Below are 15,666 nucleotides of genomic sequence, written 5' to 3' on the forward strand. Positions count from 1 at the left end.
TGTTTGTATGTTTGCCGTAAAGTGATTTTTTTATATGCGCTTTAAATATAAATGTGGGTTTACTAGGTTTATTGTGCATGTCTTAATCTTCTCCTTTATATATTTTGTACAAAAGAATTAAACCCAAAAAAGGAATTTATCTTCGAGTGCAAAATCCAAAACTGAAATCAGCTTTTCTCGAGCAGTCTTATGAATTTTGACATTAGACTGGGATTACAGTAATTCGGGATTATTATCGTTTAGAATCACTTTTTACCCTTAAAACAATCCTCCAATTAAAAGTAGGATTAATAAAACTTATGTAAAAGTGTATTTTTTGATTAAAAAGTTTTTTTATTGAATCTGTATCTCGTTCTGAACTCGTAATATTTTCATTTTTAGGCTGAAAAATGATGAAAAACGAGACTCTTCTTTAGACACTTATAACTTATTCATAATACATAGTGATGACAAATATCATAACTTATAATATAGAAAAATATTCTATGTATAATTTTAAAAAAGATCGATTTAAAAAATATGCATCTCCAATGATTTTTGTTCCATTTTGTATTTTTTAAGTGAACCCATTTTGAAATATTGAAATTCTGAAACTCATCGTGGATGGATCGCTTTATTGTTTCGATCCTGGTATCTAATTCCCAATTTTGTCCAACAAGGACTTACTTACAATAATAACTCTGCAACAAATCCTCAAGAGGACTCTCCATCTTTTATGAGTACACAAAGATGTTCAATCAGGTTTTGAATATAGTTTGAAAGTAAGTTCATTACTCAGGAGTTAAATAATAATGACAACTGCTGAGGAAATGAAAATTCGTTCTTCAGATTACCAATATTAAAAAAAACAGGCGAGCTAAAAAATACACATGATTTACATACCTAGTTACTACCCTTCTTTTATTCTTAAGGAGATAACATCCACATGATATTGGTATTACGTAATTATGTGTGAGTGTGCTCATAAAAACGGGGAGTAACACTGAAGATGTCTTGTGTACTTATCTTCTATATTTTTTAGCCAAAGTTTGTCTGTTTGACAATGCGTAATAACTCGGGGCACTCCACTAGTAACTATAACTTGTTTTGTAGAGAAGAAATAGTGTGAAGTGGCGTAATGGAGTAGAAAAAAAGGCTTGGTTCTATAAATGAAATTTGTACATCTACATAAATTATAGTTACCTTAATTTGACACTAAGATTTTTAAACGGATATGACATGTCTTTCAAATAAACGTATTATAAATAGTATGACTGACTTCGTATAGTCAGAGCTTGCTTGTTACTGCTCCGATGTGGAAGCGGAAAGAAAATGTGGACTGGCAGAATATGAAGAAATACGGACTTTTTATTAAGAGTACAAAAAAACGTAACATAGTTACCAGAAAATACATAGTATTACTATTTAATAATAATGATAATTATAATTCACTTAGGAGGTATTGCTATTAAAAATAAGTATTTTATTTGTCAATATATATATATATAATATTTATGTGTTATGCATTTTTGATATATGGCATAGGAAAAACTATATAAATGATAATATAAATCTGTTTTTGAAGTGCAAATTATATTTAGGAAATCTTTTTGTAGTCGAATAATAATTTTTATTTCTTTTTGGTTGTATAATTGTTTTCATGGTAGGAGATTTAATCAGTATAACCACCATGATCTCAGTGATCTCCACGCAGAAGCTCCATTAGTAAATTGAATCCAGGAGATGTCTCACCGCTCCCTTGACTTGGCTGCAACATATCCTTACTCACCTGGGGATACATAATTTGAACAATCCATACATTTAATTAAGTAGTATATACCTGACAAACACGTTGTAACTCTGGCATCCTCAAGAGTAGCTCACCAAATTTGTTAGGCATGGAAGGATAATGAAAGTTCGTATAGCTTTGTAAGGCCTGCACTACCTGCTCCTGGGACTCTCTTACTTGGTCCACCTCTTTAAGTCCAGTCGCATCTACGTACAAAGGTGCTTAATTAATAAAAATATAATGAATATTAAAAATAGAGCATACCGGATGTGAGTAGCAGGATGACTTTGAGACTAACATATTCATAGTGATCCACTTTGAGACGTCGAAGCTGATCGGAAAAGTTGAGCATTTTTTCAATACACTCATTAACACCGAGGCTCTTGGCAGATTCGAGATTGAGGGATTTATCTTGAGATAAGCGGATGAATCCTGGGGAATCTACGGATTTATAACAGCAGGAAAAAACTAAAAGCTCACACCAGGCATTGATTAGGAGAGTTATTTGATCATCGACCTATATATATATATATATACAAGTAGTGTAATTTAATTAAAAAATGTTTTTCCCTTGGACTCACCAGAATATTTTTAAAAAGAGGAAGGCTTTTACACCATCGTACTAGTTTATACAGTCTTTTATCTGCCAACAAAGTCAGAGTTTGTACTGGGTTAGAAGGAGATTCTTGAGACGTGTCAGTGTTAGTACTACTATTATTCAGAGAAAGAGAAGGCATACTTGTGCTCCAAAACCACAAATGCTCCACACTCATAATTTCATGTAACAAAACTGGGATACCGCTACTTTGATTCACTTTTGTTTCCGTATTATGATCATCACCGCGAGATTCTCGCTTAATAGTAGGAATCGTTGTTGAGTTTGTCGAGCAAACTCCAGTGGTTGGAAGGTTATATGAGCATTGATAAGTGGAGCGACCTCCTCGAGTACGATCCTCTCGAATGGCTGTAATTACAATAAAGAAGAATAAGTATTTAATGAATATTTTTGAGTCAAATATGAGGAAGACGGAACGGAACGGAAACTTACCCTCTAATTTCATACCAATGTTGAGACATTTATCGAATCTACATGCAGGACATTTTTTTCTCGTTGATATTGTGACTGGACACTGAGAGCCTCGCAAACAAACGTAGTTCTTTTTATTCTGAACTGTTCTTTTGAAAAAACCCTTGCAGCTTTCACAGGAAAAGATGCCGTAATGAAAACCCGAGATTTTATCCCCACACACTGGACACGGACTAGAGTGGTAGGATAGAAGAAGAAAAAAAGATTATTTGGTATGCCAATTTACATTTACTTACCTATTGATAAGCTGCTGACGAGAAATACCGGAGGTATTTAAATGAGTTGAATACGAGGAATGAGACTCAATAGTTAATTGAGGATCCTCTTCAATCTTTGGAGAATTAGTTCGTGAAGAGCATTGACTCGCATCACTGTTTTTACGATTTAATGATGATGATGAACATAGAATATAAGGCTCAGAAGAGGAATCGGGATGATGACTGTTACTTAAGAGATAATGATGTGAAGAAGGATCTCCTGAGAAGCCTTTGGAGCCTTCAAGCTCCATCAATTCATCTTCAATCTAATAACAAAACATAATAATTCAAGAATAAGTATGAGAAGAAAGTACATTTAATTGTGGCAGAAGAGAGAAATCCAAGAGTAATTAGAAACATAGTTGAATAAACTCTTTAATTATTATTTTTAACATTTTCAAGGATAACGTCGTTTCCGTATATTTGCAACAAAATAAAATATACTGAGCAATAGCAATGCAATATAAAAATCCGCAATCCCGCGCGTAAATAAGAATAAATAATGTAAGAATACCACCTATAACGACTCACTTGTTTTCTTTCTGCAGCCTCAGCAAGTCGATGCAGAGCAGAATTAGCAAAGGACTCATGCCTTTTTTCCTCAAGAAAGGTTTTCCGTTTCTTGACTTGTATGTTGCTACTTAGATCCATTGCTTCTAAGGATGAGGAACTGTTTTCCTTCTTGAAAGAGAGAAGAGCCATGGTGTATACGATGATAAAGAAGGAAATGATGTTTGTTGTCGTCGTCTCGAGGATAATAATAATGCCTTGGATTCAATTATTATTTTCATGGCTAAAGAAAGAGGGGGAAAAACACCCTTTTTAGTCTGGGGTAAGATAATATATATATAGTTTTAAAGGGAGAGTATAGAACACCCTCCTTGTATTTTTAGAAAGCCAGGGTGAATAAACCAAGAAAGCCTCCCTCTTTTTAAAGAAGGAGAGAGAGAGAGAGGGGTTCTTCCTTCTCTTCTCCTAGACAAGCTTCTTTCTTTTGTTGTCTATAAAGTTCAGGGATTTTTTTATACAAATATATATATATATAAGACATAAGAAGGAAGAAGTCATAAATTAGATTCTGTCTGCAAAATGTATTATATAAAATTAGTAAGAGAAAACATGAGGGGGAAAGAGACAATGAAAGCCCATAACAAAAAAATAGTGTCGTCTCGGGGGAAAGAGACATACAATATATTAGTACTTACTAGTAATGAACAAATATGCAAAGTCCTTTCTGTAATTAGAGAGATGACTACTTTGAGTATTTATAATATACCTAATGCACATAATTTTATGGGTGTTTCTTTTAGCAAATACACAAACGTTTTTTGAAATAAAAACCACACTTGTACATACATGGTTCTCTAAATAAGTTCACACTATACACTTGGTTACTTAGTTATTAACCTGTATGACTTATATAACTGATTGCGTACAATTGTTGCTACTGGTAGAGGCAATGCAGTCATACTCTTAACTAATACTCCTTTGGCCTCCTCTTTCAAAAAGGAATGCCCATTTTCTCATCTCATTCATTCAGAATAGGCTACTTTTACCAATATAATTAGATGAGATATTGTCAAACTACTGAGACACAAATTCGAGCAAAATATGTTCAATACATATATCATTAAAACAATAATCATGAACTCATTTTGGCAAAAAGTTAAAAGAGAAAAAAGAGGGAAATGAGGCCCATGTTTTAGCGACTACTACTACTACTACTACTAAAAAAGAGCTTTGATAATAAAAACTAAAAACGAGCGTTCGGGCAGACAACCTGACGACGTTCACGGAATTAATAATCCCTAAGCAGTATTATGTTAAGATCAGGCAGTCATAGGTAGAGTGCAGACAATTTGCTTCTTGTTGCAAGTAGCTTTAACTTTTTTAATGATGAACAAAGTTTGGGAAAATGGTGTGGGGAAACTTGAAATGTATACGAAATAATAACTATATTTTTCTTGCAAATAGTAGTTGAAGAGATTTAATTGGATGAACATTTTCTCTCTCTTGACTTTACCCTTCTTCCAATGATATCTTTTCTTCCTCTTATCAGATAAATATGAACAAATAGTAGTGCTTATGATGCACCAAACAAGTCCATCTCATTCACAGCTAGAAGAAGAGAAAGAAAGAGAAGAAAAGGAGGACTTGGCAACAACAACTCATCCATTTGTACAAAAATGCATCTACACAACAGCAGTCCAGGAAAAAAAAGAAATTACACGTGATATCAAGTCCACCCCCTCCATTTTCAAGGGCAAGGCCAAGGTCATTCAACCAAAACATAACGTATATTTCACATATTATTGTTTTATAAATATAAATTTTTTCCTTACTCGACAGAGGCTCGGATGTGTAGTTCTAGGCACAATCATGGATGTCAACTTCACAATGAGTCAATCACACAAGTGTAGTTGGTATATTTGGTTATAATATAACAGACTAAGGTATTTACAGGGGAAAATGATCGAATTTCCCATGGAAGGACGATTAAAACACCGTCAAGATGAAAACTAAAATTTAAAAACGGCTTTTGTTGTTATTACAAAACAAAAAAAAACAAAAAAGAAAAGAACAAAAAGCGTGCGCTTTTTTTTCTTTTTTTTAATGGATGAGAGGAGCAACTGTCTATGGTACACAAACCGCTCCTGCTATTCCTTTATTATTACTACTTAGGAATATTCTTTCCCGCCTTAGAAATTTAAAAATTTCCTTCTTCTTATACTGATTAGTTATTCAGAAATCCGTTAGTACTACTGTATATAATATGAACAGAATATTATGCTATGCTTCTTTCCCCTCGCTCCTCTTGGAGGAGTCGTTTACATTTAAAATCCACTGCATGTCTAAGAAGGGGGCCTACAGAATCGACATTCCCGCCATTTAACTTCTTCTTTTCCTATTCTTTAAAAGGTTTCCAAGGTCTTTGAGAACAACACACCCTCGCCAGTTATTATCCTCGTATTATTTGCGGATTTTACATCTTAGGAGCTCTTTGCTTAAATTCTAAAGAGCTTTTTTCTTCAGTTGTAAATCATATTTGTAATATAATATTATTGATATATATTATGTTATGTACAAGTTGCGTTGTCATTACAAATTGTAATTTCTTCTTCTTAAAATGAATGATTTAATTACTATATTGATCATTCTAATTACCATCTATTAATTGATACTATCATTTCATTTTGATATATTACAATCACATAGTTATTATGTATTAAATGTGGACATTTAAATATTATAATGTGCCATAGAATACTTATACTTTGGGTAAATTTTATTAAAACAGTCAAACATTACTCTATTAATAAATCAATCACTTATTGCATTATCTTCATCCCAAGTACTTAAAATTCTTGGATATCTTAAATTAAATTATATATGTACATATATGAAGTAAAAACATGTATGGGGATTTTAGCCATTCTTAACCTTATTCAATATTATTTAATGTTGACGCACCACATATAATATACTCTATGTCGTTCTTGTTTCGATTGTTGTTGAATCGATGAATGTTATGTATAATGTATTTTGATCTACCAACTATTGATTAAATGGTTTATACTCATCAGCTGCCCCGTATTTCTGACATTTTAATTTTATAGATAGATAGATGAGAGACTCGGTTATAATCCAATCATAGTCATCGGTATTTATTACTTAGTTTTCACATAGAATGAATTATAACTTGATGAGGTAAATGTAGTATACAACTTTATTATATGGTTTTTCATCCTCTACGATTCTTTCTTATTTAGAGGAATTTCATTTTCATAATTTCGTAAACCATATCGTCAAAGTCCCTCATTATTCTGCTATATATTTAGTTTTCAAAATGGCGCATATAATTATTATATTATATAAACTCCGTTTTTAAGATATTTTATTTTCTATTATTAATTCACCATAGTTAAACATTTTATGTGTAATATTCAAATCGTATTCCTTTAGCCTCATTTAACAACGTTTGTATCCAAGATGAGTGACCTTGTGAGTTGTGTGAACTCTCCACCCCCTCTTCTCATTTGAAATAATGAACCAATTCATCCCTCTTTATAAACAACACATCAATAATAACTATACATATTATGTAGTTGAAGAAAAACCATTCAAAGAAATTTGAATTATAAATTACTCATAATTATATTATATTATGGGATTTCTTTTACACATTTTTAAACATTATGATATTTTTTTAAATATAGGAATTAGAGCCTCACTCTGTTAGTACTCATAAAATGAATAACTATTATAGGATGACATTGGTGTTAATCGCTTATTTAGCTATATTTCGTTGTATTCAGATTAATTTGTGATCCATGCGGTCTTATTTTGTTCAAATATGGACATTCAATCAATGTAAGAGGGATTCATTCGACAATAATGGATATATATTTACATTAATTTTATTTTATATCAAAAATCGCATAAAACCTACCAAAGATGTGCATTAGTAGTGATGAAAATCGAGCACAGTTTTAGCTCGCCCGTTTTTTTAGTTTGCAACCTGAAGAGTAATTTTTTTTTTACTAAGCTGCTATAACTATTATTTAATATCTCTGAGTGTGGTCGTAAAAGACGGAGACTAACCTTCAGGATTTGTTGCAGATTTATAATTCTAAGTCCTTGAAAATCGACGAAAGAGTCATTCTTGTCCATGTCCTTGTTTATTTCGTTCCTCCCTACCCCCTCATCACAGCTGCTTGTAGCAGATCTAATGAAAACTGAGCTGATCTACTTCAAAACATTTTTTAAATTGCTAGGATTAATATGTTGATTTTCCTTTTTTTTAACATGCTCAAATTTCCCCGAATAGCATTACTAGTAACCAAAATCCGGTGTAATTATTGGCTAGTCCGTTTTTTTTAAATTAGTAAGCTGAAGAAATAATTTTCTTTTTCTCAGCTGTTGCCATTATTATTTAGCTCCTGAGTAGTGAACTTCCCTTTCTACTGCATTCAATACCTGATAGAATTTTCGTGTGTACTCATAAAAGACGGAGAGTAACCTGGAGGATTTGTTGCAGAGTCATAGTTTTAAGTCCTCATTAGACTCAGAGTGGAATTGAGGATCGACATCTGTGTAATTCTGACAATTTTCCTTGTTTGTTTCCCCCTCCCTTGTCACATCTGATTGTAGCTTATCTAATGAAAAGTCATGGTAGCTAAGCTGGTTTCCTCCAAAATATTCTTCAAATTGTCAGTTACCATGTTGATTATCGTTTAAAAAAAACATTAACACAATTTTCATCACTACTAATGTGCATTCAGGCGGGGTTGTACCTAGGACCTTTCTTTGATGGGAGGGGGGATTTTTGACAGAATGTTCAAAATTTGGGATTTTTTTTTTTTGAGAAGGACAAAATTCGACTGACTTTTTTGCCTACAATAAATATGGTTAGTTTTAAAATGGTGACAACAAGATTTTAGTCACTGACAGGATTATGAATATCCTACCAATTCCATGATTTACAAAATGACCTCCCCAATCCATTTTGTAGTTTGTTCTATTTCATAATTGCACATAATGATAACATTGCTAAGACTTACGTAACATTATGATGCAAATTTGACGTCATAATAAACTTGTTATTATATAATTAAAGACGAAACATGTTATAGTAGATTAATATTATATATTTGCATAAATTTAAATTTCCCTCCATTGGTTTCATAATTTTCTAAATAACACTTAATTTGTATTTCCTTACGAATATTATTGTAACGGATTTATGATGGGTGAGAGTACTGACTAATAAAGATCCGGCCTATTCAAACATTAAAATTGGCATTTGTATTATACCTATACATATATATTTAGATGGGGGTTGCATCACAACGAATCATCAATCCTTATTTTTATGGATTGATTTTATGCATTAGCAAATTTGGGGAATTTCCAAATGTCATTGAAAAATCATTGTCCTTGTATGACCTTCTTAAGAATCTGCTTAGTATGTTCGTGATAAATTATGAAATAGGTGATGGTCCTCTAGTACTTTTAATTGATAAATACATGGTTAATATAAGAATCTTTCATTCTTTACTTCTTAGTCATTCATACTCTCCTCGTATACACACAAAGTAACGGCACTATTAAATCAATAGACCCCACGGCACGATTACGGAAGAGTATTATTAATAGCTTTCTTTCTTTGATGATTCATTGGCTTGTCCTATTCCTAATGTACAGTGAGAAAAGTGGCTTATTTCATGTAAAACGATAAGAAAAACTTGTCGTCTGCTATCATGGAAAACTACACATAAAGTTATCTGGCATTACTCATTAGTAACAATTACTTGGACCAGTATGGACTTTGTATGAATTTAGTAGACTTTAGGACACCTTTATGTAAGAAGACTTAATAAAACTGAGTAATCTAAATTATAATTACATAGGAGAATAAGTAAATATTAGCCATACTCAAACATAAATGGAGAATAAAAATCAAATAATAATTGTTAATATATATTATGTAGTCACTAAATATTTAGATCTGAAAAACGTCAACATTAAATTACACATGTATGGATTGATAAAATAACAACAATTTCTACGTTTGAGTTTCCGAGGATGAAAACACTCTCTCATCATTGGTCTGAGTCTCAATGTTCTTTAGGAAATCCTCACCATCAAAATAATTCAGAGTATCATATACATTGAACTGTGTTTCTATATGTCGCCATTTTTCATTCACATCCGTTTGAGTCTCCGTACTAAACTGCTCAATTTCCCCAATTTTGGGGTGAGAATCCTTCTTATCACCGTCCTCCGCAGTTGATGAAAGAAGTACATCCAAATCATCCTTGTCCCAACATGTTTGTGTTTCACTACTACTAAATAGCTCTTGAATGAACAAATCGTGATCCAGAGTTTGAGTATTGGCACAAGTTGTGGAAATTAGGTCTGGAATGGGTGAAGGTGTAGTTTTGGGAGGTTTAAGGATCAACTTTCGCGATTTAACTTTCTTCATATCACGATGTTCAGACTTCCTTTTAGTTGTTGTTTGAACAGCGATATCTGCCTTAGGTCGCTCTTTCCTCACCTGAGGACAAGACAATTGGGATAGGGCAATAGCAGCATCTATATGGCCTAAAGAGAGAGGATCAATCTTGGACTTTGTTTTGGGCGGAGTTTTAAAGTTGTACGGATTCAAGGAGTGTCCTTTTCTTCTACAATGAGTCTGAAGATTTTCAATGCGAGAATACTTGACATCACAGTCAATACACTTGAACTCCTTATTACAATTAATACGGGAGTGCTGTCTCAGGTCAAGTTCCGAAGGAAAGGCTTCCCCACAATCACCACATTTGGTATTACGTGCTGCATGTACTTTACGATAATGCTGTTTCAGGAGCTTCCAGGTACTAAAGTACTTATTCCCTTTGCTTAAATGATTCTTGCAATTTGGGAGGGGACAATAGTATTGGGCTCCATCCACTTTTTTAGGGCATCGGGAGAATAGAGTGCTCTCAGGCGGAAGCCACTTGAAATGAAAGTCTTTGTAATGTTCCCTCAACTGATCAAAGCTCTGTGGTTCTACGTCATTGCAGTCATCACAGCCTAGATCAGACAATGAAGTAGGAAATAGTTCTTCATCAGGACAAACAGAAAAACATGATTTTTGAGGTAAAGGAAATGTCTCAATGGTGGAAGAAGAAGGAAGGATACATTGTTTGGCAAATGAAGTAAACTTTGAACGCACAATGTCATTAGGATAAAGAGCTTCTTTTCGTGTATATCGGTCATGGAACTCGACAAGATGATTTTCAGCATTCTCTGAGGATTTTAAATCCGATCCACACGAGCAAAGTATTCTTTCGTCGTAGAGTAGAAGAAATGTATCTTTACGGACGGAAAGGAGTTCTTGAATGAGAGGAGAGAGCATTTTCAAAGTCTTTAAAGATGATGTCTAGTTCAAAGTCTTTAATGAGACCAAAATGGTCTTCACTTAATTTATATTTTAATGGAGAAAGACGCACCACAGGAGCATCCCTGATCCGCCTTCGGATTTTCTATGATTCTGAAGCCTGCACGAATGAGCTCAACATGATAGTCAATAGTGGAGCCCCCGATATACTCCAAAGAAGTTGAGTCCGACACTACTTGAGCACCGTCCTTTTGAAAGACCACATCCTCTTTCTCTAGTTGAGAAGAGGACTCCAACTCAAACTTATACTGAAAACCCGAGCAGCCACCGCCTTCTACCTGCGAAAAATGGTGTCAATTAAAATATTAATAAAGACTTAAGTAGATGTCCTCTGAATTGATGCATTACCAAGACGCGTAGATAACGTTGTAGAGCTGGATCCTTGTCATTAATTGTATTTAAACGCTGAACACAAGAATCAGATAGGTGGAGTATTGGGCCATTGCTTATCCCACGAGTTCCTTGAGTAAAAAGAGGCCTTAGTCCACAGTACAAGAGGCGAATAGGGGTCCCCATTACATTATACTAATTTTTAGTAGTTTTACATAATTGATAGTCTTATTTATTATAACAGTATGTCATGACGTCATGAGAGACATCCATACACATGCTCCCTCTACCCACTCTCAATGCAACCTCTCACTATAGTACTACATAATATTTGGTTAGTATTGAGTATTGCAGCTAAAATTAAATGAGGCATTTTCGAGTTGTTATCATTTAAGCGGATTTTGCATCATTGATCCTACATAATTTTTTAATTTAATACTTTAATTCTTCAACATATTTTTTTACTAACTCATGATGACGCTCTCAATAATTCCTCAAATATCTAACTACGATGAACAACAAAAGGGAAAGCTTGATATTAGTACAACATATAATAATATGAAGGACCCTTTTAAGAAAAATTAAAACATTTTGATGGAAGGGTGAAAAAAAAAGCAATCAAACTCAGACTCGTACAAAATATGACCTAACGGGATTTAAAAATAAAATGAAGCGAACAAGCGTTGTATCAAAACTATTTATTCGATACAGTCTAGTCATGGGACCAGTCATTCGTAACGTTAGTAATATAACTTAAATAATAATTAGAGTTGAGAGACGTCATCAATCACAGAACATTAATAGTTTTAGGACTGATATGTAGGACTAAACTAAACGGCACCGAGACTGAACTGGGTTGCAGTTTTCAGTCTTAAATAAGGATCGACACAACATTAATGGTAACCATGACAGTTTGAAGATGAATATTATAGAGGAAAGCAGCTTTGCTGTCATGATGTTACATAAAATTAGGAGCGAGGAGCTTAAAGATGATGGAAATAAACAATAATTCTACTCTGTGTCTTACAAGGACATTGGAAGAAAATTACTCCGATGTCGATTCTCAATACTTATCTGTATCTAACAAGGACTTTCACGCTCTTATAACTAGAGTTGTATAAAATATCTCTTGATAAGCTGGGACCACTTTCCTAATTGATAATCTGAAGGGGCTTTTTATTTTCCAAAGCTGTTATCATTATTATTCCATTCTTGAGGACTGAACATCTATGGATAAAGTAATAACATAAAAGGCAGAGAGTAATAATTAGATTTTCTCGTGAGTTATAAGCAGTGATGCTCATAGGGGTCATTTTGGTGATGTTAAAAAAGAAACCGACAATCGATCAACATTGTAACCCTGACAATTTGAAGAATTTTTTGGACGTCAAGCAGGGTAGCTGTCATGACGTTTCATTAGATCAGCTACAAGCAGCTGTGATGAGGGGGAAATAAACAGGGACATTGATGAGAATTACTCCAATCTCGATTCTACTCTGAGTCCAACAAAAAATAATTAATAGCTTTAAAGAATTAAAATAAATTCTCTTTTGGATTGCCAATTAGAAAAAAACGCGTTAAGGTCATATTTAATACAATACTCCATTTGGAAAGCCTAACTAGCAAAAGATAGTACATTGTAAATAAGGATAGAAATATCCCATCTGAAGGTTTCATTGCTCTCACTATATTATATAAATTTATAAGGAGCCAAAAAAAGATGAGATGAAGAAGTGGTGGAAAATTTAAGTTGGACTCATGTGGATGGTAGTAGGAGGGAAAAAAGGAGGAGAAGCATATGATGGGAGAGGGAGGGAAATAGAAGATGGGGGTAAGCTTTATGTTGTAAACGCGAAGAGAGACAGGGGGGGGGGAGAGGGAAGAAAGAAAGAAGTGAAGCAAAAAAAAACCTAAAAAGCGACGCCATTTCTAATTAAAGGAAGGAAAAAAGAGGGCGAATGCCGAAGAAGAGCTTAAAAAAGAAGGAAAGAAAGAAAGAAAGAAAAGACTGAGAAGGAGAACTTTAGAGAAGAGTGTTCTCGTTTTGTGTCTGTATGAAGTAAAAGAGATGGATTAGTTATAGAGCGCAAGTGTAGCAGAGATAGGTAGACACACACAGAGAGGAGGAGAGAGAGAGAGAGAGAGAGTGAGAGTGTGAAAAGAGAGACCTAAGATTGAATATCTGAGTGATCCTCAACAACTCAACTCAAGACTTGGGCATCCCGCTAAAGAAAGAGTTGACTATTCCTGGACTTGACTTGAAGGCATGCGACTCTACCACCGGGAAAAGGATTTTGTGAGAATACTGGAGTCAACTCGGAATTCCTTTACGGATGTGGAGCTTCGTGGGCCGGAATATGGTTCCATGGTGCGGGCACATCGTGCCCACCTGGCCCATTTCTCTCCCTTTCTGAAGAATTTGTTTCGTGACCCTGATCGTCGGACTGAGCCTGTGATCACGGTGCTTTTGGACCCTGGGATCCACTTCCCCTCCGTGGTGACGCTCCTGCGCCTCCTGTACACGGGCTGCATCGATGAGGCCTTTGACAGCGACGCGTATGCCCGACTGGAGGAAACGTCTCGTCTCCTGGGATTCCGACTTCCGGGACTGACCTCGAGTGAAGTGATGCTGAAAGAAGTGCAAAACTTCCGGTGCATCGGGTGTCAGGGTGCATTTCATTCCCTCTCGCAACTCGAGTCCCACTCCACGACTTGTCGCCCCTCGCTGGACTTTATTCCTCGAAGGAAGAAAACGTCCCCGGACCCCATTCAGCCCATCTATGAATGTCCGCTCTGCGGAAACAAATACTCCAACATGTCCACTGTCCGATTTCATCTCGCAAGTCATTGCAGGAAACAAATCATGGATCGAGTGGAAAGGATCATGAAGTCCAACGATGGGATTTGTCCCATTTGTCACGCTGCATATCGTCCTCGCACGAGTTCCATCATTTGGCATTTTGGTGTTGTACATCACTATGTCAAAGACTATCTGGATCCAGATGTTTTCAGTCGGTTCTTTGCCTCTGCTGGCTCTAGAACCAGGGACGTTGTTCCACCAGAAGACGTGGAGTTGAACAAGTCCTATGAAGAACCCCAACCACTCCAACACCAACAGCAGCAGCAGCCCGTCGTCGTTGAAAGCATACGTAAAAGAACCTACGTTCCTTCCAATGTTGCGGACAAGTTGGAATGCCCTCTCTGTATGGGGAACTTTGTGGATATTCACAGTCTGCGAAAACATTTTGTTCGTCATTTTAGGGATCAAATCAAGGACAAAATTAGTAAAATATCCAATGATCCTGATAACTGTGTCATATGTGCTGCACACATCCCGAAATGTTCGCTGAATCACTACGGTGTTAGTCATCATTTTGTCAAAGATTATTTGGATCCAGCCATATACGAAAAGTATTTCTCCTCTCATCCTAATTTTAAAAGACAGAAGCTCCAGCAAATACCAGAGGAAAACTCTTTTACCATGATAGAGGATGGAGACTTCGATGTCAAGCCTGAGATTGTGCCAGACGATGAGGAGGAGGAAGAGCCGCCCAAGAGGAAGTCTCGTGGTGGTGGTATTCTAATCTCGCTGGATTCAGCCAGGAATTCAAACCATCAGGATAAACTTGCCATTATTTTGGCTGAAGAGGGCCTTGCCTTGGACGTCAAAAAGCGGGGATGCTACTGTTTTCCCTGTCCCATTTGCCAAAAAGGAGAATATGTCATATGCGAGCTCCGCCTTCATATGGCCTCCCATTACCGACGTGAAATCATGGAAAAGATTGGAAATATGACTGATGATCGAACCAAATGTGCCATTTGCTCTGCCATAGTCCCTCGATCCCTCTTGAGGCACTATGGAGTCGTTCACCATTTTGTTAAAGACTTTATGGATCACTCCATGTACATCAAATATTTCTCCACTCATCCTAATTTCAGTAATCCTATGTTGGGCTCTAGTGAAAGGGATGAGGACGTTCCTTTGGATGACGAAGAGACCTATGATGAAGAAATTATGGATGACTATGAAGACTCTCGTATATTTGAGACGGAAGAAGAAGAAATATTTGAGGCAGAGGAGGAAACTGTACCTGCCTTCAGTTGGGGGAAGGATACATCACAGAATCCTCTCTATCCAGAAGTGCTTATTAACACAGAGTCTGATCCTTATAAGGAATAATTATTCACTATTATTATTATTATTTTTTAGCTTCTAAGGTTCTTTTGATGAAGAAAGTAATTCATTAATAGTAATGATAATATAAGTGAAATGGTTCATTTC

The 15,666-nt window shown here is 35.2% G+C and overlaps 3 protein-coding genes and 1 long non-coding RNA gene across 5 annotated transcripts; 1 reads left to right on the forward strand and 3 right to left on the reverse strand.

Moving 5' to 3' along the window:
• Positions 1 to 1,329: 1,329 nt before the first annotated feature.
• LOC121126074 (nuclear hormone receptor FTZ-F1 beta) lies at positions 1,330 to 5,595 on the reverse strand. Of its 2 annotated transcripts, none has more exons than XM_040721365.2 (8): positions 5,455 to 5,595; positions 3,644 to 3,905; positions 3,092 to 3,378; positions 2,817 to 3,028; positions 2,350 to 2,732; positions 2,033 to 2,285; positions 1,820 to 1,974; positions 1,330 to 1,768 (listed from the first exon to the last, which is right to left on the reverse strand). In XM_040721365.2, exons 2-8 carry the CDS (start codon positions 3,812 to 3,814, stop codon positions 1,676 to 1,678), a joined length of 1,554 nt encoding a protein of 517 aa, XP_040577299.1. In that variant the 5' UTR covers positions 3,815 to 3,905; positions 5,455 to 5,595; the 3' UTR covers positions 1,330 to 1,675. The 2 variants fall into 2 exon arrangements, with proteins under 2 accessions (XP_040577299.1, XP_040577300.1); XM_040721366.2 differs by lacking the exon at positions 5,455 to 5,595 and adding an exon at positions 4,318 to 5,069.
• On the forward strand, positions 5,052 to 7,061 carry LOC139906606 (uncharacterized). Its single transcript, XR_011782243.1, has 2 exons — positions 5,052 to 5,407; positions 5,462 to 7,061. It is a non-coding gene; the product is annotated as an uncharacterized lncRNA (long non-coding RNA).
• Positions 7,062 to 9,579: 2,518 nt separating this feature from the next.
• Positions 9,580 to 11,012, reverse strand: Asciz (ASCIZ zinc finger protein). The gene has a single exon (XM_040721248.2). It carries the CDS (start codon positions 11,010 to 11,012, stop codon positions 9,678 to 9,680), a length of 1,335 nt encoding a protein of 444 aa, XP_040577182.1. The 3' UTR covers positions 9,580 to 9,677.
• Positions 9,580 to 11,631, reverse strand: LOC121125884 (iron-sulfur cluster assembly 2 homolog, mitochondrial). The gene is made up of 2 exons (XM_040721138.2): positions 11,403 to 11,631; positions 9,580 to 11,332 (listed from the first exon to the last, which is right to left on the reverse strand). The coding sequence occupies exons 1-2, from the start codon at positions 11,568 to 11,570 to the stop codon at positions 11,081 to 11,083; spliced, it is 420 nt and encodes a 139-aa protein (XP_040577072.1). The 5' UTR covers positions 11,571 to 11,631; the 3' UTR covers positions 9,580 to 11,080.
• Positions 11,632 to 15,666: the final 4,035 nt, after the last annotated feature.

This window comes from Lepeophtheirus salmonis, chromosome 11 (assembly GCF_016086655.4).
Source record: "Lepeophtheirus salmonis chromosome 11, UVic_Lsal_1.4, whole genome shotgun sequence".
Lineage (NCBI taxonomy): Eukaryota > Metazoa > Arthropoda > Copepoda > Siphonostomatoida > Caligidae > Lepeophtheirus > Lepeophtheirus salmonis.